We start from the raw sequence: 22,626 nt of genomic DNA on the forward strand, positions 1-22,626 counted from the left end.
TGTGTGTGTGTGTGTGTGTGTGTGTGTGTGTGTGTGTGTGTGTGTGTGTATAGCCATGCTTGCTCACTGTAGTCAACCAAGGAAAAGCAGCTGAGGGACGCTCATTTTTCTCCTCAGGGCTCTCCCTGCTTGTCACGTGTTACCGTTACAAAGTAATCATACTAGATTCAACCATGTGTTAAGAAGTGCCAGATGACCATAAAGGGTAATATTCATAAAGTTGGTACAGTCTGTCTTTTACCCTCAAGGAGAATGAGCAACAAAGTGAGCACATGACACACAAATTAAACAAGTCATACCATTAAGTACACTACTGGCTGCTGCAGTGTAGCATGGTGAGCAGTTACAGTGGACAAAGAGAAAAAAGCACTAGTGTATAGACAACAGAAGATTTCCCGACTTCAGCATGTGTTGTTTTTGCTAAAATATGACCAATTTAGAAGATTCATGGGAAGAAAGAAGGCAAAAATAAAGACTGTGATAGCTCAGAGCTGTCTTTTATTTATAATAGTGGGGATTCATCTTGCAATCTTAATCTAAAATTGACATAATCTAAGGAATTTATGTTTTCAGCTTGAGACACTTAAAAAGGTGAATTCCAGCCAATTTTTATGTTAATCTTGATCGCCATAAATATCAGAGTACTTTCGACTGGAAAAAACCCCGACCTGAATCGGTGCAGGCAACACTGAGTAGCTGCAGCTAGGTGCATGAGCTTTCATTGAGCTCAAACGGCATTTTACAGGGCAGGTTTTAGAGTGCATTTGTGCCTCTTAACAGACACACAATGCAATTCATATGCCTGTACAACATGAACAGGGCCCTTATGTAACACCAAGTTGCGTATTCAACTCAGACATTGTGTTAATTCACCTACCCTGTCTTGATCTTGCCGGTGGGTAGCTTGCTTGCCTGGTTAGCTGCTAGAGCTAGCCGTTAGCTGCTATTGAGTGGTTTCAGCCAGGCTTTTGTGAAAATCATAAAGCAGCAGTTTCGTGTGTATTTGTAGCTCATCCATTTTGTGTGTGATTGTCCTGGTGTTGGTGAGTAGGAGGCTTGGCAGTGTCGATCACCCACCACACCACCGGGCGCGCGGGGGATAGTTGTCGGCTGCGGGAGGTGAGGAAGATGGGGACAAAGGGTGCCTGCCCGGCTAAGGGAACTAGCAGACAGACCAACACTGTCAAGCCTCATACTCACCAACAACAGATAAATACACACAGAACTGCTGCGTTATGATTTTCACAAAAGCCTGGTTGAACACACTTATCACTAGCAGCTAAAAGCTAGCAGCTACCTCTAGTATCTAACCAGGCAAGCAAGCTACCCACCGCCAAGAACAAGACAGGGTTGGTGTATTAGAGTCCGACCTGCAGCCCTTTGCTGCGTGTCATGCCCCATCTCTCTTCCACCTTTCCTGTCAATCTACTGTCACTCTAAGAAAAAGCATCTTGATGTTACGTAAGGACCCTGTTCATGTTGTACAGACATATTAATTGCATTTTGTGTCTGTTAAGAGGCACAAAGGCGCTCTAAAGATAACATGAAAAATTGGCCGGAATTGTCCTTTAAAAAGATAAAAGACCTGTTTTGACTTGTGATAGCAAGAACAGGACCGATGTTAATGACATAGCTGCATGCCATTAAGGGATTCTAAGTCAGGGCAATGCTGTTATGCATGTTGACTTACTAACATGGCCTACTGGTACACTTAAATGTCCTTTAGCTATTACTTACTGCTATAAGTAACACCCGTTGCTGCTGTGACAAGTCAAAATGTCTGTTGTCAAATCATGATTATGATTTTCATAATTATTCAAATCACTGTTTTTATCTGACTGAATTTAACACTACCGTAACATCTATATTAAATTCCTTAGATTAGCATTCTTAGTATCATTTGTCAGTATCATTTTACCCGCTGTATTTTTGTCCCTTGCAAAAGAGATTTCCGTCATCACTTTTTACACATACCCTTGCTGTCAGAAACAGTTCCAAATCTGCTTGATTTCTGACAGTATCCGATGTTTTTACTGCACAGAAATACAGAAGTGGCAATAATTTAGTTCAGTTATTCCAAAAGAAAAACCTCCACTAATCATGTCCAGGATCATAATTCTTTTTTTTTAAATAAAGTTATGATACTATACCTGTGTGGAAAACTGCTGGCACTCCTCAGGCAGGATCCAGGAACGGGGATAGAAGTCGTACTCTTCGGGGAACAACTCTTGCATAGTACGCACTGCCCGACTCAGGTTGATCTTCCTCAGCATTTCAATCATTCCTGCAATGCAGAAAGCACAGTTCAGAGGGACTGTTGGAAGGCGTCAGGAGGGAATGATAATGCTCCGGGAAAGCAAATACAATCTATGGAAGGACTAGAAGGAAGGCATACAGACAAGAAATTGTAAGAAGATAGAACTCATTATAACACTGGTATCATGTAGTAGAAGATAAATGCAAACCAGTATCTAAGTAATGATTGTGATGATATTGCCATGGCATGAAAAAGTTAGCATTGGAGCAATGGGGATCAATAAGGGTTTAGCTAAATCCCTCCTGTTGTGATTATAGAATACTGAGTCACATGAAGCACTGCAAGCTGTAATAAAGCCATCTCTCCACCTACAGTTCAACAAGAATTGGAGTGCAGAAGGTTATATGAGAGGAGAGCAGCAGAAACGGCAAAATACCTGGGAACTTGTTCACCTGCCCTGAAATGATGTTGTCATTGTCATGGAAGGAAACGCCATGCCAGTATATATCACAGGCTGCTCGTCTCCCCAGAGGAAACTGGAGAAAGAGAGAGAGAGAGAGAGACAGTAACAGAGGGTGATAAAAGAGGATTAAAAAACAAAATAATAATATGACTTTATGAAAATCACACTTTCTTTGCACGAATGAGAGAGAAGGCGTAATCTGTTAATTTGACTCAGCACATTGGCAGGGTGTTTGACCTTCTAATGATCCCAGAGTGCAGAGATAATCCTGCCTAAAGAGGGTAGGTTGTGCGTGTTCCACTGTGATGAGCTGGGAAAAAGGAGGTGAAGTGATACTATAAAAAGGATTTAGAGAGCTAGGAGATCCTACTGGCACAAGGCACAGCATTCGTCCTCAACACCTCTACTCCTACCAACACTTACACACTCAAAAACCACATATTACGCACCAAAAGTGTTGTTACAATGAAGTCAAAAGGATAGGACACTCAGTGTGATGTACAGATATATCCAAATTACTTTCTACACGTTCATCCTTTTGGTTTTCCCATTTCATATCACAGCTGATGGACAAATTCCATCTTTAACGTTTTCTGACAAACATGATAAGAGTTCAAAAAGTGTATGGACCCCTTACCAGTGCATGCACACCTACTTCATAGAGCTCAACAGTGACCACGCAATTTTTTAACGGCTCGGTTTCCGGAAGTGTTCTTCAACATTCAATATCTCCATTGATGTTTCATTACATGGCAATATAAAGAGCTTTACAGTGCCCATATTATGAAAAAACACACGCAAACAAACTTGGAAAAAACAAAGATCCATGCTTTTTTGAGTGAGATACAGGTTTCTGAACGTGTCCTGCCTTCAGTTTTTGGGTGAGCTGTTCAGAACCGGCAGGGCCGTCTACGTCATCAACTAAAATATTTGGTGTGCTAACCACTTTAAGTAATACCCCATCAGTCGGCTGCTTCTCCAACTTTGGACAGTACAAGGCAGGATGAGCCTGGAGACACCTTCTGGATGAGGGCGCACTTCCAACTTTGCGTGGAATGCCTGCAGACGAGGGACATGTAAGTAGTTCTATACAATTTCTTTTGTACCTTAGGGGGAACTTGTGGGTGTTGTAGGAGTGTTTTGTCATTGAGAACGAGGTGGCTAACTGCTAGCAATGCTAGCTTGTAGCTAGTAGTGCAGTAACTAACACATCCAACTCCCAACAAAGATAGGATAGAAGTGTGATGCCTCACTCTTTAGCTAAAACAGAGAGATCAACATACAAGGTGAAAAGAGGAGCTTCGGAAATGTGCAGCACAAAAAAATATGGAGTTTTTTGGAAGTATAACCACGTAAACTTATTCTGGTACAACCTCAAAATACAATTAGGAATCTGAAAATGAGCATAATTTGGCTGCTTTAAGCCTGGAACCAAGCAATGAATTGTTAGAATATAATACTTAATTCAATGCAAAATAACATTTATAAACCAAAAAAAGGTAAAAGACTGTTCACACAAACCATCATAGACTTAATGGTGGAAGCTCGCTCTAGCTGTTGGCGGTTTTGGCATTTCCATGGTAACAACAAGTTCCACCAAACAGAGCCGTGGCAGTTACCCTTAGGATTGTACATAGTGTTGTATTTCTCCATAAGAATGTAAATAAAACATGTTTGCCTGAAAATCAAAATCCTCGTCCTTACTTCCGAAACCAGACTGCTGAGCTCTATTAGGAAATCTTCAACTACTACATTTCTCCCACATGATGCTGCATTTAAATTCTCTGCATCAAAGCAAAATCCACTTTGTTAAATTAATTATAACATTCAATGATTGATTGATTCATTTCATCAGCTATCGAGGTCTGTTACAGGATGCGTTTTGTCAAATCTCCATTCAAGAAGTTTCAGTTTTTTTTAAAAACTAGCTTGATTCTGTCTTTACACATGCTGCATTCATGGTCAATGGTCATCATTTGGCTTGTATTTAACTACAATACAGTTCAGTTTGTTGATGGATCACAAATACTGGTGTGAATGCAGTCTAACAGGACAGTAACCTGGCATACCTTCTCAGTAAACACTTTCGACTGCCTTTCTGTAGTGGTTTTTTTTTCAGTCTGTGGGGGGTACTCTTCATCCTTATAACCTGCTGATAGAGATCTGAATAATTTATTTTAAAGATTCACTCCCTGTTTTCCACAATGCTCATTAATATAGTAGAACTTGACACAGTTTACATCTCAGTCTCAATACATCAACATTGTGCTTGGAAGAATTTGTCATGAATTTGTCTCTAACTCTAACTAAAGTCTCTAATCTCTAACTTTATGACATCAGGACTCTAGATCAAGTTATACTGGAAGGTCAGTTGAATATCGTCACCACTTCTAAATTCTCAAGTCACACGACACCCCCTGCCCCCATTACCAAGCTACAAGATAGATCAATGACAGAGTTGCATCTCATTAATGAGTTAGCGTGAGAGCGTGTGAAACAGGGAAATCCTACTCGACAGCCAAGACCTGCTATAAATACTGCCACACAGATGCCAGCGTGTAACTTTCTAATTGCATCAGGGAAGGAGGTCAAATTAATTGGGTAGTTTCTATAGGTCTTTGACAAAAATAGCCATGTTTTATGTATTGAGAAATAAACGTAAGAACACTTTCAACCCATTGTTGTGAACTTAAATAATGTGTTGATTCATGAGAAGTTCTTTTCCCAGCCACTATGTGAATAAATATATACTTTCCTCACTGAAGCCCAGCCAAAGTACAATGTTTTCCATTTCGCACTGTAACAAAAGTGCAGCCATACTGTATATGAAATGTATTTTAAATTGCAGCACGTCTGTCATGCATCCATTAAATAGCATTTAGAATTTCTGTTGTACAGGTTACTATTTTCAAAAGAGGGTCCAAGGTAGACCCCACGTGGCAAGACTGTTAAAATGTCAGCTTAGTCTGTAGAATCCTGATCAAAATACCAAGCCTATGATTAAATGCACCGTTATTAATCTTTTTTTTCTGACGTTGTCACTCAAACCCTCAGGCTTGCCATTCTCTCTCTGCCTCAAAGAGGCCTAATGGTCTAATGGATTAGAGGCGCTTAAGGCTAATAATTTCCCACTGTTTAAGAGAATGCCATATGTTGAAAGTTAATTGACAGCGGTCTCTCAGGCCAGAAAACACTGCAGAAAGAGATACTAATTTGGATGTAAATGGACCAAAAAGCCAAATGTACTAAAATATCTTCATAAACTTCTCATAATTGTATCCACTAACTAATTTTATAGACCTACTTAAATCTTACATGATACACCTCGTTAAAGGGATTTTCACCTTTCAATTTTCATTTCATAATTGACAAACAAGGCTACTGGAGTTTCAACCTCCATAGAAAGATGTTGACAGGTAACACAGGATCTATATTGCCCTTGACTGCGTTGGGGGTGAAGCGTGAGGACTAAACGTGGTAATGTATAGGCCTTTTGTCTACCGTTTCCAATACCAGACCTGGACGGGTTCAAGTGTCACTGCGTGGTCACCGGTGATAAGCAGAGTCTTTACTGCGCCAGTAACTTTGCGTAGCCCTTCTTTAATTCTCATGCATAATGGAGAACCATGTTAATAATTGCGAATAGCAGGTATTAATTGCATCATTCAAATTGGCCAGATGGTGGTTATGGCTCGGAGAAATAAGAGCTGGATCAATTAGCCTCTGTCGTAAATGTTTCAAAGTTGTTGCCTTACATTTAAAACAACTTTCATCCACCCTCTGTAATTTTATACAGTAGAGCAAACTGGCATTTCTGGCTGGGTTAAATCTGATAGTGCCATCTAATGAATAATGTGTCATGCTTTCAATCAATGACTTCTTCAAACTTTGATACTGATCCTGGATATACTTAATCAATAGAAGACCTATGACTCCATTTGCAATTTACTATATGGATGGAAGATTAATCAGCATTTTATGTTTAGACAGGTAGAAACATTCCTGCGTCTTTGGGACTCCACTCCCTTACCTCATCACTATCAAATCTCCTGGGTATTTTCTGACAAGACCAGATTGGCTACCTTCAGTACTGTATGTATTCATGCCACTTTCTGATGAGGACAATACATTTAATTGTGTGTGTGTGTGTTTAATTGTGTGTGTGTGTAACTGCTGTGCATAAGGTGCTCCAGCTTTAGATATAAAAACACTTTTTGTTGTTATAACCCGTTTACATTACATTAATAAAAACAGTAACTTAAACCTATTCACAAGTAATTTTACATAAAATACATAAATAATTTAAGTGTGCAAAACATTGTTACAAATACTCCTACACAGGCTCAAATGTCAGTTCCAACTTTGGAAATTATTCACTTTTTTTCCCAATTACTGCTGCTCATACAACGTCAGATTTTGGATTGTGAAGAAAACAAACAGGTGATCTATTACCATTCATATAGAATATGAATCTGAATAGAATAGATTTCCAGGGAGAAGCTGGCTAGTGTAATCATTGCTAGACTGATTTCAAAGAGGAGTATACGGATGCACATCCAAACCAAAGAGGGAGGTGCTGAGCCAAAAGTGAGCAGATCAAGAAATAAAGAACTAGCTTGCACACTGGGGCTTCTTTATTACACCTGGGTGACACTACAAACCCAACTGCTCTTCATCAGACTCAGAGTCTGACCCATTTATATGTTTAATCCTAGATTGATAGTAATTCTAAAATTGTCCTTTACAATAATGTTTATGGGTTGCAGCAGCTAAGATTATATTGGCCATTAATGCCCAGTAAAAGGTTATTTCAGGTTTTAGGAGGAATGTGCAGATTAATATCCTTGAATGCTATAAAAATATGCATTGTTGGCATTTCCATCTCCGACGTACACAGACACTGCAGGCAACCTTTGTGTGTGACCTTTCCAACCCAGATCAGATCCAGCTTCAGATCACCCCCCCCCAGCCTTTTTATGCAAACATATGGTTCTGAATGTTACAGTTTGTATAAGGTAGGAAAGAAGTTTTCATCCATGCCCATTCGTGACAAACTCCGTAATTGGTTGTCATCAGAATGAAACATTGATGCACTGAGCAGCTGATGTCAGGGATTTTCTTTGCATCAAGCATGCACGGCTTTGTGAAACCAGCACAGTAGTAGTTTACAATTTCAATCAATTAAAACTTGCACAGCACATGGGTGAATAGTATTTCTCTAAGACACACTGCAAAAAAAACAAGAAACTGATGTAGCACACCTCTTTCCACTTCAGCTGTTTGATGCTCAACTTCAGTGCCTCCAATGAGGTTTTGGCTTTCGAGATATCCACCGTCACTGGTCTTCCTTTCCTTGCATGTTTGAATCCATCCTCACGACGTGTTTCTTGAATGTTTTTGGATGGGGGGACGGTTACATAGTTCCCATTAGTCTCCGATTTGCCTTGTAGTATCTTTCCAGTTCCTTTGATGTGAAGTGTCCGATCATGCCCTACTCTATTCAAATTTCTCCCAACGTGAGCAGAAACTACAGACCCATGCAATGACAAATCGGAGGTGTGTTTGCCACTGGAGTTCTTGTCATCGTTCTCCAGCTTACTCCGACTTTTACCCCTATGTTTACAAGTGATGGAGGTGTCGGACGTATCTCTTCCAGCTATAGTGGTGCAGGAAGGGTCTGGTGGTGAGACAGAAGCAGAGGGAGAACACACTGGCACCTGCTCCTCAGAATCCACACCCTCCCTCTCTGCATCCTCGCCAAATGATTTCATTTCCTCGATTTGATTTCTGACTTTTACATAATGATCACTCATTATGTGTAATGCTACGAGTGACGCTGCTGGGCAGGGCACAGTTGTGCCACAGAGTGCAACAATCTGACGCCGTCAAACTAACGTGATTCTGAAATAATATAAAACGCATTGCTAGCTTAAAAAGCTGATTAAACGTAATTAAAAAGCCATTTGCTTCTATCATGCCGTTTCCAAAACAGAGGGAGTAAGCAGACCGTGGAGATATGCTCACAGCATGTAACGGAACCGGCTGACAGCTCAGGCTAAATAAGTAGGCTACCCGCCGTTAACGCTAGCTGACGCCTTTTGCCATATGGCCATAAGGATTCAATGAGCAACTTCAAAAGGCTAGCAGCTACAAGCTGTCGTTGACTTGCCCTACTCTAGCCGCTAGTGGCAGCACTTGTAGCCAGCACTAAAGCTAACGTTAGCTGCTTGAAGACAGCTTGAAGATAGCTCAACCTGACGTTAGCCTGTCAACCCTCATTTAGCTAACGTATGGCATGGGTCTCTACCGTCGGCGAAACTACCCTCTAACTCATGGCGGACGTTCTCCAGCGGTGACCAGCGTTGTAATGATGCCCATGCACGGTCCTCTGCTGTCTCTCTTATCGTCCCTGTGTTGTTAGCAGCAGCAGAAGGCAGACGTTGTCCAGCCTCCATCTGGTTTGAACCCAGCTGATGCTGCCTTTTGAGCTCCGCGTAACCTCCGACTTTCCGAATATTCCTAATTCTCAATGGATTTTTCGCACATTAGCTAACTAGCGTTACACATAGAGCGCTCTGGTGGTGTTTTTAAAAGTATGTAAATTAGTCTATTGATGATATGATATTTATGTCAGCGTGTTTTTTAAAGTGGCGTGATTGTATTGTAGAAAATAAAAACTAACGTTACGTACAGCTCGTCAGAAACTGAAATAATCACACCGATACCACAAAACGCCGATTCTAGTATGTATTTTCCTGTTAATTTTAGAGGTGGACCGTTTACATTAAAATATAATGAACCTGTTCTATTTCAATTGGCATCTGCTTAGCAGTAGTGATTGTTTCCGACAGCCCATGAAGGCAATAAGGGGATGTCAGGTTTCAGTGTCCCCCATCCATGGTGTTCCCCAGTTTGCACAGAGAATATCGTCACCAGTTTTATTATTGTGGTCCTATATGATGATTATGTGTACAATTAACACCCATTGTGAATAACTACTGTGAATACATATTGCAATTACATGATGACCGATCCTGTGTGTGTGTGTGTGTGTGTGTGTGTGTGTGTGTGTGTGTGGCTGTGTGTGTGTGGCTGTGTGTTTGTAAAAGGAAGAAAGGAATATTACTACCTCCTGCTTGAAGAACAAACCAGACAATCCGCACACATTGCCGAATTACTTGCCCACGAGTTGTTTTCAGGTGAGGGTGGTAATACATGCAAAACAAAGATTACTGCTAGTGATTCCAAATCATATGTAGTTAAAAGTTTGCTGAAGTGCATGTCCTAAAGCAGCACCCCTAGCACAGCCATAGGACATCCCAGAATGTCTGTCTACACATTGCAGGAGCAGGGTAAGTCAGATTGGTATTTTGATTTAGGCATGGCTATAGAAGTGACATATATATATATTTAAATACATATATATACACACACAGTACATGTGTGTGTGTGTGTGTGTTAGCCACACATTTGTAGCTAACACATGGATACACCAAGCCTGATTCATTTCTTGGCTTTTATTTAAACTCTAAGAGGACAGATTGTGCACATTTGGGTATCTGGAGTCCCTACCAAACTACAAACTGTGAAATAAGACAATACAGCTTTTTGTGTCACATGCAGGCTTATTAAAATACACCAAGTATTGTATCCATATCCATGTTTGTTAAAAACAAAAGAGTCATATCCATGTTTTTTTTTTATTGACCTTTATTGACCTTTGAAGAGAATGTCTTCTTGCAAAATGCTTACAAAAGGACAGGGACCCTAAAACTGTCCGTAGATTAATCTTCACCTACATCCAGAATACACCCTCTACGTCCTTCATGGTATCTCCTCCCAAGGAAGTGAGGCGGAGGATACAGAGAGTGTCTTCAGTCAGGATTCCTGCTGTATTTTCTCTAAATCATGCAACCAATTATATACAAAAAGCTGTTAGTTGCAAAATTGAGGTAAGTCAGTAAGTCAGTTTTTTAAAATTTTAAAATAATTTCTTGTTGCAATTGCTGAAACTGCCACTACATAATGACAACAGCACATAAGACCAATTCTAGCTGACTAAAGATTAGATGGTTTTTGTGTCTTGAATCAAAGAATCATAGTCTCAAAATGAATTATGACAAAAAATGTTGGTCCTGTTAAGGATTCTTTTTTACTTATACCAGTTTTTAATCATATACAATACTCCGAAAGGTCCGAAACGGTGATCTACTTTCTATGAGAACATCTGCCTGACTTTTCCATTTTTTGACTTTTGACTTCTTCTGTCCTGACACCACCTACCCACTTTAGATAAATGCACTTTTTAACAACTTATGTTTATTTATGGTTAGACGTTAATTCAAGTTAAATCATGTCTGATGATCGTTTACAAGTCCAGTCTGTTCAGGTGGCTTTGAATATATTGTCAATACTAATCAATACCAAGAGGGACAGTGATGCTGTATATATGCAGTACTCCATCCATTATTTTTATCTTGTTCACACAGGAAACAGCAGAGTTCCACCAATGTTTACAGTTGTACAAAAATGATCACGTGTTCAATTTGACATTCTGACTCTAACAAAACAGTATTCTATAAACTACTTTCAAAACTCAGTTTACTCACAGATGTTTTAGGAATTAAGTTGTAGGCAGTGCCCTGAGAACATTATGTCTAAACAGATGAATGTGCTTTTAAAAAAATAATACATTGGAAAACAAATGTAAGAAATAGTCTTCTTCTTCTACTGTTTCATATTGTATATTCATTATTTCAGTTTCCTGCTATTCACAGTCAACGTAGAGTACAAATACATTAATGACGACCACCCTCTAAGACATTTGGCAAAGCTTCATAAGCAAAAACTCCTCATGTTCATGTATTAATTCACTCTTTGTGTAGAGGTACAGGACAGATAATCACAAGCTGTTTTCAAGAGTACTGAGTGTTAGAAATTTTCTTCCACAGTAATGTCTTCAGGTTGTTGAGGACTAGTGAGTGGTGCACCTCCATCTGGCTCGCCAGACCGCTGAGTGTCACGCAGGTGCGTAGTTGCTTTTCCAGATCCCCTCGGAGGTCTGAAGGTGCTCCAAAAAGCAGAAAATCCTGCAGCAACACGCACACCTTTGCCAAATTGGGCTGTAAAACCTCGGTGTTGCACTGCTTCACTAGTCGATCACAAGTGGCCGTGCAGTCCCGGCCATAGGTGCAGTCGGCGTTAGTCTCGCATCGCCGTCCTCTCAAAAATCCCCGCACAACCGCCTCAGATGCCACACTGCGCAGATTGGCCATCTTGCAGTCATACTTTGCATTGTAGCCCACATGGCGAGGACTGGCATCACATATTAGAAAACTCCCGTAGGACCCGTGAAAGACCTCTTCCACAAACTCCAGCAGGCCGATGGTGATGCGAGCCCTGCGGGGCCAGGCTGGTGCGAGCCAGTGGTTCAGACTGGTGCTGAGGGCCTCTGGGACCAGGGCCTGCAGGTAATGAGGCACCTCTAGTCTGTAGAGGGAGCTGTGGCCCACACGTTCGGTCACATACAAGTCTCCACAGAAACCCAGCAGCTTAGGAGTGTGCTCCTTCTCCTGCAGCGCCACCATCAGGAGGTACTCGTTCATCTGGAGAAGAGCCCAGATAGACTTGGCCTCAGCTAGGGACACTTTGCCATCCTGGTTGACATCAGCCAGGTTAATGACCCTGTCCACCAAGGTGCTCAAAGATGGCTGCTCACCGAGGTTAGCCTGCAAGAAGCAAGTATTGTATGGTGATATATATTAAAGTATGTATTCCGATATGTTAAATGGTGTAATTGCTGAAAAAAAAATACCTTGAGGAAACTGTGCAGCATCTCTTTGAATTCATCCATAGAGGTTCCACGAGTGGGTTTGTCAAATAAGCTCATCTCCTGTCGCAAGACAGAGCCTGGAGACCCATCAGTCTTCACTGGGTCCTCAATCCCACACTTGATCACAACAGGTCTTTCCTTCCACAGTCCACTGTACACCTGCAAGTAAAACAAATGGGACAATCATTTCTAAATACAGACATCAATTCAATACAAGCTGAATATTTAAACATTCAAAGGCCTTAGTGTGATATTCTTATATTTTAAAAGAATAAATACAACCTCTTCCACTTTCTTCATTATCTAAAATGTAAAACTCTGGTTGTTTTTTTTTAACATACACGCAAAGCCTGCCTGATTTGGAAGTTTTTTTTGCCAAATGTATTCTGTGGGTGTGTGTACAATGGGTGTGTTTATTATACCTGATATGTAGAGGAGGTGGACATGCAGTGCTGCAGGGTTAGGGTCTTCTGCTCACACAATGCCTTGCAGGACGAGCCTGATATTATGCCCCTTCTGTAGTGATCGCACTGCAGAAGGAAACGCAGTAAATTAAATACAGGAAATACTAAGGTGAATGCTCTCTCTAAAGTGAGTGAAGTGTCTCTCTATGGTTACCCATCAAGTATTTCAAGATGTCTTTTCTTCCTTTATCCATGCATGCTTATGGCATATTATACATGGCCAAAAAAACAGAGTAACTGATTGAAGAACAAATATGTATTTTAGTGCTTTTATGTACATTCTACTACAGTGGTCAACAAATTCACTAGCATAATAATCCTACTCCAGGTAGACTATGTGTTTTAGTTTACATTACATTTCATTTAGCTCTCACTTTTTTCAAAATCGCCTTCCATTCACACACTGATGATCCGAGGACAATTCAGCAGGGGACTCAGGGGCCAGGGATCGAACCGCTGACCTGTCAAGTGGTAGATTACCGCACTACCACCTGAGCCACATCTGCCATAGATGATGTACTTAAGGGTAAAGGATCGAAATTACATCCTGCAGGACGAGCGTGACTAGAGTCTCTTAAAATCAGACAAAAATCCTTTTTTCTTAAAATTAGGCCTGCACGATTCGGGGGAAAATACAAATCACAATTTTTTTAGTTTAGAATTGACATCATGATTCTCTGCCACGATTTCTTTGACCATGACAAAACAAAACATATTGGCAGTACCAAACCAAGGTTGATATAGTTTTTCATTTTTCATTAGTTTATATTTTTATTTTGTTTTGACTATTTTGTAGTTTTTAAAGCGCGTTTGCTAGTTTATTTGTTATTTTTTGAAAATGCTTAGTCTTAGTTTGATTTTAGTATTTTTTTTGTCATATGGGTTATTTGTTGGGCGATTCGAAAAGGTCAGAAAAATTATTGTCCAATAATAACTCAAGAAAAACAACATCATCATCATCATCATAAACAGTCAACACAAGACACCGCGGTAAGAGCAGAATATGTTTGATGAGTTGAAGGAGAAAAACCTAAATAGTCAACAGACTAAAGAAGACAGACATCAGCAGGTGTTTTCAACTTTGGTTCGAGTAAAGTGGCGAATTTTTGGAAGTCACTCAACTCACACAGTTGTGTAGACATCAGAGTATTAATCCACATATTAACCCACGTTCCCTCCCGCCTGTAGTGTTCTCTGTCCTGCGGTTGTCCCTGTCATGCTGCTGGCCCTACGAGGACGGCCCCTGACCCATCGCGGAAATGAAAGGTTGTCGATATAAACTAATCTGCTGCTGACCATAGCTTCATATTTAGTGAGAGTATCGATCTTCTCATCTAACTTTCAACAAGAAAAATAAATCAGGGTATTGCCAAAAATGTCTAACTGTTCCTTTAAGATAATGTATGGATTTGTGATGAGCTATACTAATGCATTCCCACAATACCACTGTTCTTCCTAGTGTAGGTTATTTATCGTGAGGTGTACTAAATGCAACCTGAAGCAGAATGGCAAAGCCTGATGACTTACTGTACATCCAGTGTACATGCCTCTATGCCATGTAAAGCCGGAGGAAAACAGCACAAAACATGACTCTCTGGCACTTTTCATAGTTTTGAGCTGGCACAAATCCTTGAAATCCTTCTCTCTATAACAGGAGTTTACTGCCAGATATCTACAGACACACCTCCACACTGCGTCTCTCCACCCAGTTCATGTCACCAAGGCAAATCCAAAGTCTTTGTGTTCCCAACAAAAGTTCCCACCTTTACCGAGTTAATTCTAGTGTCATGAAATGTTTCCCTGTAATTGTATTGGTTTTTATTCATTACACATGTCTAAAACTGAGGCCCACACACTTTCAAAATGTCAGCACAGGCACACACACACACTGCTTTGCAAATCTGATTATCTGGTATGATGGGGTTACATCATTAATCGTTTCATCAATGACCCTGAGTAATTATGTTCTTAATCACCAATGTGTTCCTCAGTGTCTCATTAAATGCCAGTGGCTGGTTCTGTTCCTCAACAGCCAAAGGCTCTGGAAGCAGCTGGGCACAGCAGGAGAGTAGTTAAGCTTTAGGCTGTATCTTCACCCAGCATGAAAGGACAGAGAAGGAAGAGGCCAACCCAAGGACAACTCCTCTCCTCAAAAGACAATCCTCCTGTCCCATTGTCATGTTCTGATGTGAATTCTTGCATGTTATTTAAGCATTTCACTGCATCAGCTGGAACATTATTGTCTTATTCCATCCTGTAGCCTGTATTCTTCTGTTTCCTACTTAGGACTACCTGTAGATCTGTGACACAGATGGAGCGACAACAAATAAGCTGGTTTCAAATCCGCCCGAGCATCTCAAGAAACATACAGGACATGATATATATTGATTTGATTGACTTGGCTCAAAGCAAATCCATTTTGTATTGACTTGCATGTGTGCTATCACAGCTTTCTTCTATCTTAAATTTTGCAGCAACTCCCCCCCCGCATCTCAACAACATTTTACAAACATATCTGAACTGCCTAAAGGCTTTTTTATACATCTGCGTAAAATCACCGTTGCTACGCGCATAGGTATGAGAAGACACAAACCTACGCCGAACCCTACGCCGTGGCCTGACGTGCACCTCTCGATGTAACTAAAACGTCACAGCAACGCACTTCGCTCGGCCGTGGCTTGGTAGTGTTGCATTCTCCATTAACAACATGAAATCAAGGAGAGGGTTAACTTTTCCTGCTACATAATTCCCGCCGTCAGAAAGCTCAGGGGAGACACTTTGTTTCTCTCAGACTCTAGAGTGACTCTAGAGTCGCTACTTACTCCAAGGCTAGTTGCTGTCACTCTCTCACTTCACCCTCACTCTCACTCTCACTCTCACCCACACACACACCCACACACACACACACACACACACACACACACACACACACACACACACACACACACACACACACACACACATGTATAAACATCAGGCCACTTACAAAGGCTATGAAGAAAGCTATGCGTGGAGCCTCCTCAGAACCATAAAACTGCCTTCATGCCTTTTGTTGTTGTTTCCATAGTGGCCAATAATGAACTTATGTGGATATGTGGATCTTATCTTTTACACACCAGTGTGTTTCCATGTAAACTGAAACCATAATATGAATTTAGTTCCCAAAAATCACAAATTTAATAGCAACATATTTAATCAATTGAAGCCTGACCCCTGACGGAGATGTTTGTAGAGCCTTTCTGTAGCATCCTGACCCTCATCACAGTGATGAAGTCATGAAATTGACGTATTGAGAGACTACTTACAATGACCATGTGGCACACATGCCCACGGCAGAGTTCAGAGTAAGATGCATACTGCATGTAGATGACCCAGCTGGCGATGAGGATGCCTAGCCATACCAGGAGAAGGTACTTCACTTTAATGGCAGGGAGACGACTCTTTGGAGGGCGGGAGGAAAGAGATGGATGAAAACCAGAAAACACACAGTTAGTCCGGCAGACATGGAAACTGATCACATAAACAGGTCTAAACTACAATGACTGAAAGAACAGGTCCCTTGACCTCTTGATAAAACTATGTTATCTTATTGGTAAAATAAGTAGGACAACATGTAATTAAAAGTATCAAAAGTTAAAGCATACTGTATGATACCTCTAAATGAAACCATCTAAGAAGTTGAACTCATAGATGTCTTACAAACTCCAGGTAGACTTGTTTAGGGGTTAGTAAGTGATAGTGACAAGTCCAATAAATTCAGATTAAATGCAGATTTATTCAATTATTAAACAAGGAAGATAAAACACACACACACACACACACACGTGTGTACCCAAAATGTCTCTCTGAAAATCAGACTAACTCATTTTGTACTTTTCTTCTTGTCCTCACACATGTTAGTTTATCTATTTCTGTGATACAGTGTTACCTTCAAACCCCTAATTTGTAAGACCCTTCTAATGGCCACATTCCGATCTATTCTCAACTGTGGAATCGGGTTACCTAAAACTAAGCCTTGTGTGGATGGGCCTTAGAATAGATGAGATACAGTTGAAAACCTACATGCTTAAATATTCCACCTATCAATAAGCATCCTTTAAAATTTCAAGTAGGCTATGCGATGTATTTAATTTAACATTTCATTTGTTTTATTCAAAATATTTCCATCTGAAATTTAGTGAAGTGGAAGCACATAACTAGCCCTGTACATTGTATGCTACTAGAGGGCTGCAGTACGCGAATAAATGTTGGCAAGCCACTGATTTTCTTTCCACCACTGAGGCCTCCACAACAATAATGAACAGCTGGTCACTTGACCTTAATAAGGATAAAACAAAGATAGCTCATTTATTGATCTGCACCATCTCTTTTTTATTTATATTTTTGTAAGACTCGCGACATTTTGTGATGCTTGTAGGACTGGACACATATTTAGCATGCATGCAGGTATTTGCTGTGTAGCAGCCCAGTACGCTGTCCATACATACCTGTAGACCTTTGGACAGAGGGCAGAACAGCACCAAATGGAGCAGTCTCCGCAAAGCCCTCGGCATTATGAGCGACTCTGTTCGGAGGTAGCGCATCGAGAAACCTCGGATCGCAGTCTGATCACATTACGGGAAATCTACCCCTTGCGTCGCAAGTACACAAAACCCACGTCTGATTATAAAGCGCAGCTTATATGCCATCCTGTTTCCTGCAGCTTGTTTCTAGCCTACTGCAACAAACGCCTCGGGGCTAACACAACACCGGATCTGACCTGACGGTTTCGTAATCCTATTTTTCAACACAAATCATTAGCCGGAGAAATGATCAGGATGCGTCCATGAAATTGAGCAATTTCACATTTGCGCACCAAATGGGCCAGAAAATCTCAATTTTACCCCAGAATTAAATATCTCCTCCTCAGACGCCAGCCAAAATCACCGGGAAATCCAGAAGCATCGTCTCCTATTATCTCATCAGATTAAATAAAAATGTGCCACGGTGGGTCTCCCGATGAGCATACAACCTCTGTTTCCCAGCGACTCATCACTGCACGCCTTTAAAGGGAAAGATGCGGGTTCTCAGCCGTGAAATGTTTGGATACCGCCGACATAAATCCCGCCTGCGCGTCACTGTCTGTCTCAAAAACACAAGTCAATAGCACACCGTACCCTTACATAGGTTTACCTCTCTAGACGTGAGCCCCTTGTGCAAAGAAAAAACATTTAGGCCAATAGAAAACCGTTTGTCTCTGTTGCCACAAAACGTTTTAATCAGTGGCCAGCGATCAGATAGTGGATAGTGATCATCTAGTAAAATATTTTTTAATTAGCCTACATTTGAGCTGAAATTCTGCTGATTCAGTTAAAGCCGAAGAGGGTAAATGCATCAAAAAAGCCCTGCTAGAATTTGAAGTAGAGAGAGACCTCATCCTGCAGCTCCCCCTCCCGCCTCAGTTGCACGGGCCATGCATGCCCAGACAGCCAATAGGAATGCTCTCTCTATCTTAAAATGACCTGTGATTGACCAAAGTCTCCCTTCACGTCTAGATTAGATTTTCTGAACCCTGTGTGCACAGTCAAGGTATGCAAAAGTCTAGTTTTCTCTCAGACCACTTGCTGAAAGATTATTGTGACATTTTTTTGCCCCACAACGCAAAACCAATGACATAACTACTAAGAAAGTAGATATTGTACATTATTGTTTTAAACTAACTTTGTAATACTCGTTTTCCTCACCCAATTCATTTTTACATTACTAAATTGACCTTTTAGAGCTTCCAAATTGCAGACAATAATGTAGACCTTTTATTCTTTGCCACCTAATGACACAGGCTCAACCCCATAGGTCTCAGGTCACTTTATTGGTACCCGTGGGTAAACTAGGTTTACAGTCAGAGGCAGGATATCATTAAAACTTTGTAGACCACCACATAACATGCAACACACCAAACATTAAAACATGTAATAGAGACAGTAAAACATGGATAAAAGGAAAAGAAAACAGCACATGACCAAAGTGCTTGTGCGTTTTCTGCAAGGTAATTCTAATTCTGCAGTTGGTTTAACAGAGTGATTGTCGCGGGGACAAAAAGGTTTTTAAATCTTGTAGTTCTGCAACCGGGAACGTTTAGCCTCCATCCAGAAGTGAGATCCAGAAGTTGGACTGCAACGCCTCAAGGGGCATGCGGGACGAGAGCAAAGGAAACGCAGGAGCAAATAATCTGCAAATGTCGTCTGCATGAATTCTCACCTTCCCGAGCACCGCTGCTGCAGCTCCACTGCTTTATCTGGTCCATCACAAGATGAACACTGGTCCTCTATGATGAAGACCTTCATTAGAAACAATCAAGGCAAAAATGTTAACCGTGTTTCGGTCCTACTTCTTGGTTTATTCCCTTTAAATGGTCTTAAAAGCTTTAGATATGGATGTACTGCACGTTTATTTTCTTTTTTTCAAAATAAAGGGAACTATTTAAAAATATAGAAATATCATAAAAAAATAAACAAGACAGGCAAAAACTGATCAAACGTAACAAAAATGTACTCAAAGTAACTCAGGTTTTACTCAGTGGTAAAATATAAACCTTTTAGGTAAACTCACTAAGTATCTGGCCCGGTTCCATACCCAAAGCCCACTAAACATGGCGAACTGAGTAATCGGGAGCCAGTCTCTTACTGTCTGCCCACTTATTGCACAACAGAGACACTGTAGCCAGAGTTGCGTCTCAAGGGGCAAAATAAACCCTCAGGCAATCTACAGAGTATAAATGTTCAACAATACCAGTTATCATCCTCTGAAACGCAGTCACCTCAGTATCTGAGATCAGCTTTCCTCATGGGGGCAAATCCATGCACCTTCTCTCTCTGTATACCTGCAAGAATGAGAAATACATCAGGAGACAAATGCTACTGTTTACAAGTATTCCCATACAAAATCATAACCAGTAAAATCCATTTTATATAACAAAGATTATTGTCCATTGGACCATTGACATTTGCGATCTATGAGACAGAGCTGAAGGCCACATCCTTAAATGAGAAAGGCCAGTACTGACTAATAGAGAATTAATTGATCATTTAAATCCTACTTCATCACAAATTACAAATAATGATAATGACAACATGTTGCTGACATTTTATTTCCCACTACATCAACTTCAGAATCAACTTTATGGCCAGATTTGTGTAAACAAACAAGGAATTTGACTATTCTTTGCTCTCAAAGTACACCACTCACTTAACATATAAAAAAAACAGAAAGGAAAGAAGAAGCGGTCGAAGATGGATGGAGAAAGGAAAGAAAGAAATGTAAAAAAATAATAACGTACATCCAGTATGATAATATAATAAAATTTAGAATTTTACAAGAAATATACAATACCGATTGAAGAGAGGGAAGGAATAGAGCTAACTGTTGTATTAACCACTCATGTTAACATATGCCAGTTTAGATCATATTCTATACAGAGCTTTAATGGTTAGCTGAAACAGAGAAAACTTAAACCATTTTGATTATTATTTATTCTTTTGGTAATAATGGCAAAAAATGTACTGCTTCTAGCTTCTTCAATCTGACGGTTTCATCTTCTGATTTTCTTACTCCTCTGTGATGAGCACGGCAGGGTGACCAAACGTCCTCTTTTGCCAGGACATGTCCACTTTTTACGTACTGTCCGGGGGGTGTTATAAATTCATGAAAAATTCAGTTTTTTGCCGTTTTCCTCTTGGGACCCTTAAGCATGTACTTAAATTGACTGGCGCATTGCAAACAGTACTACGGTACTTTGTTGCGTGACGCAATTCCCGAGAAGCTGCCTCGCGGGCTCGAAGGCTCTGCGACGCGCACACACACGGAGCAGATCAGACCGAGCAGCACTGAACACAAGATGCGGAAGAGTAAGTGCAGCTTCACAGTTGAACTGCAAAAATAAACTTTGCACGTACCGTCCCTGTCGGGACAAGTGGGAGGCAGAGCAGCGTGTGCAAAGCCAGCACATAGGTTATGTTTCAGTGTCCAATAAAGGTACTGGAAAACTCACATGGACACCAAAAAAAAACGTATTCATTACATTAAAAATGTACATTTAGGAGATATTTTAGTTCAAGCTGGATTTTGAAGCTGTCATTTTTAGAACATTATTTCACATGTATTTATTTTTTTATTTGAAAAGAGAGCTATTATTTTGGTACAGATTTTGTTTTAATACTTATTTTGCACCATTGAGACATGAAGCAGGTTCATCTCTGAAGCCTGTCTAAATTTGTCTCCAAAACGAGTGTCCTCTATTTTGGAAATCAAATAACGGTCACCCTAACACACGGGGACATTTCTCCCTACTTGGCTAGAAGAATTTACATACCAATAGCGCTAAGCTAATACTACTTTAACCCAATTCTGTCACCCGAGAGAGATAGTGACACCAACCAATATGCACGCGTAACCGTTAAAGGTTTCACCGTCTAATAGATGTGCTTGCTACATTTGGCTAATTTAGATGGCATTAAGCTTGTGATAAAGCCTGAAAGAAAGTGAATAAAGTAATGTGAAACTCTTAATTTGTGATGCACTTGTGAACATGAACTTGCTGAGCTACTAAAATTACTGTTATTCATACCATGTAGCTATAGGCAAAGAATGAAACTATTACCAAACTGCACGTGGAACAAGCATTTATCTGAAAGTAAGCCTCGACTGTACCACTGTGATTAAAGCTGTAAAAATATTAACATTACACTATGTTAATGTAAGACATTCGGTGTTTGAAGTCGATACACAAAATTGGTGTTTTATCAACAGTATTTCTTGTCACCTAATAAAATACAACGGTTATGACTTTATATGTTTTAGTCATATATCCCACCATTAATAAATAAATTGCCACTCACCATTTTGTCCTTCCAGCACTTTCCTCTGCTGGTCAGATAAGGTCGATCCCGGATACCATAGACAGTTAAAGATACAGGAAAACGTGATGTAAGACTATGGAAACCGAGAGCGACCAAACCTTTACGCGAACCGCCGAAAGAGTAGTAATTGGCTGTATAATACCGCAATTAACAGTGAATCCCTTGAAAATGTTCTAATAAGTGATGTTGGCATTAAACAAATGGCTATTTAACTAAATAGTTAAGGAAGGGACTTTATGCAAGACGCGTTCATAAACTATTTGTTCAATTCCAGTTATTCCAATTCAGCTGAGTTAGATTCTAACCACCAACTTTTGCCTGCAGTGAAAAAGCTAAATGGCTTTATATTGTAAACTATGACACTAGAAACAGTAGTAACTGTTTAACAAAAATAACTACATTGCAGTCAAGATGCATGTTTTCTATAGAAATTGCTTTTAAAGAAATTTTTTTTATAACGTTCTGGAGAACAGTGCACATTGTATTTCTCCAAACACCATTTAGCTAAAAAGTGTCTATATTGATAGAAATGTTACAGGCCTACATACATTATGTTCACATAGACTGCAATACAAAGTGGAGATCCCCGGATTCAAAATCAGTAGAAGAAAATAATTTTGCAGCTATTTTGATAGACAATTATTTCCTTAACAATGCCTTAACGATTTTAAAGTATTGGAAAGTATTTTAAATGTTTCTTTTTTGTTTGTTTGTTT

General features: G+C 40.2%; 2 protein-coding genes and 1 long non-coding RNA gene across 3 annotated transcripts in view; 1 reads left to right on the top strand and 2 right to left on the bottom strand.

Annotated features, from left to right (window-relative positions):
• Positions 1 to 9,188, bottom strand: part of ttll11 (tubulin tyrosine ligase-like family, member 11) — a 24,510-nt gene extending 15,322 nt beyond the window's left edge. Inside the window, exons 1-3 of the mRNA XM_034896272.1 lie at positions 7,982 to 9,188; positions 2,694 to 2,793; positions 2,151 to 2,284 (exon numbers count right to left, since the gene is read on the bottom strand). Coding sequence (XP_034752163.1) covers positions 2,151 to 2,284; positions 2,694 to 2,793; positions 7,982 to 8,533 — 786 coding nt within the window. The 5' untranslated portion in view covers positions 8,534 to 9,188. The remainder of the gene's footprint in view (positions 1 to 2,150; positions 2,285 to 2,693; positions 2,794 to 7,981) is intronic.
• On the top strand, positions 6,299 to 14,182 carry LOC117959264. Its single transcript, XR_004659905.1, has 3 exons — positions 6,299 to 6,309; positions 9,550 to 9,554; positions 14,041 to 14,182. It is a non-coding gene; the product is annotated as an uncharacterized LOC117959264 (long non-coding RNA).
• On the bottom strand, positions 10,705 to 18,676 carry dipk1b (divergent protein kinase domain 1B). The gene is made up of 5 exons (XM_034896273.1): positions 17,504 to 18,676; positions 16,322 to 16,456; positions 12,975 to 13,082; positions 12,535 to 12,711; positions 10,705 to 12,448 (listed from the first exon to the last, which is right to left on the bottom strand). Exons 1-5 carry the CDS (start codon positions 17,597 to 17,599, stop codon positions 11,636 to 11,638), a joined length of 1,329 nt encoding a protein of 442 aa, XP_034752164.1. The 5' UTR covers positions 17,600 to 18,676; the 3' UTR covers positions 10,705 to 11,635.
• Positions 18,677 to 22,626: the final 3,950 nt, after the last annotated feature.

The sequence above is a fragment of the Etheostoma cragini genome, chromosome 16 (genome assembly GCF_013103735.1).
Source record: "Etheostoma cragini isolate CJK2018 chromosome 16, CSU_Ecrag_1.0, whole genome shotgun sequence".
In the NCBI taxonomy this organism is placed as follows: Eukaryota; Metazoa; Chordata; class Actinopteri; order Perciformes; family Percidae; genus Etheostoma; species Etheostoma cragini.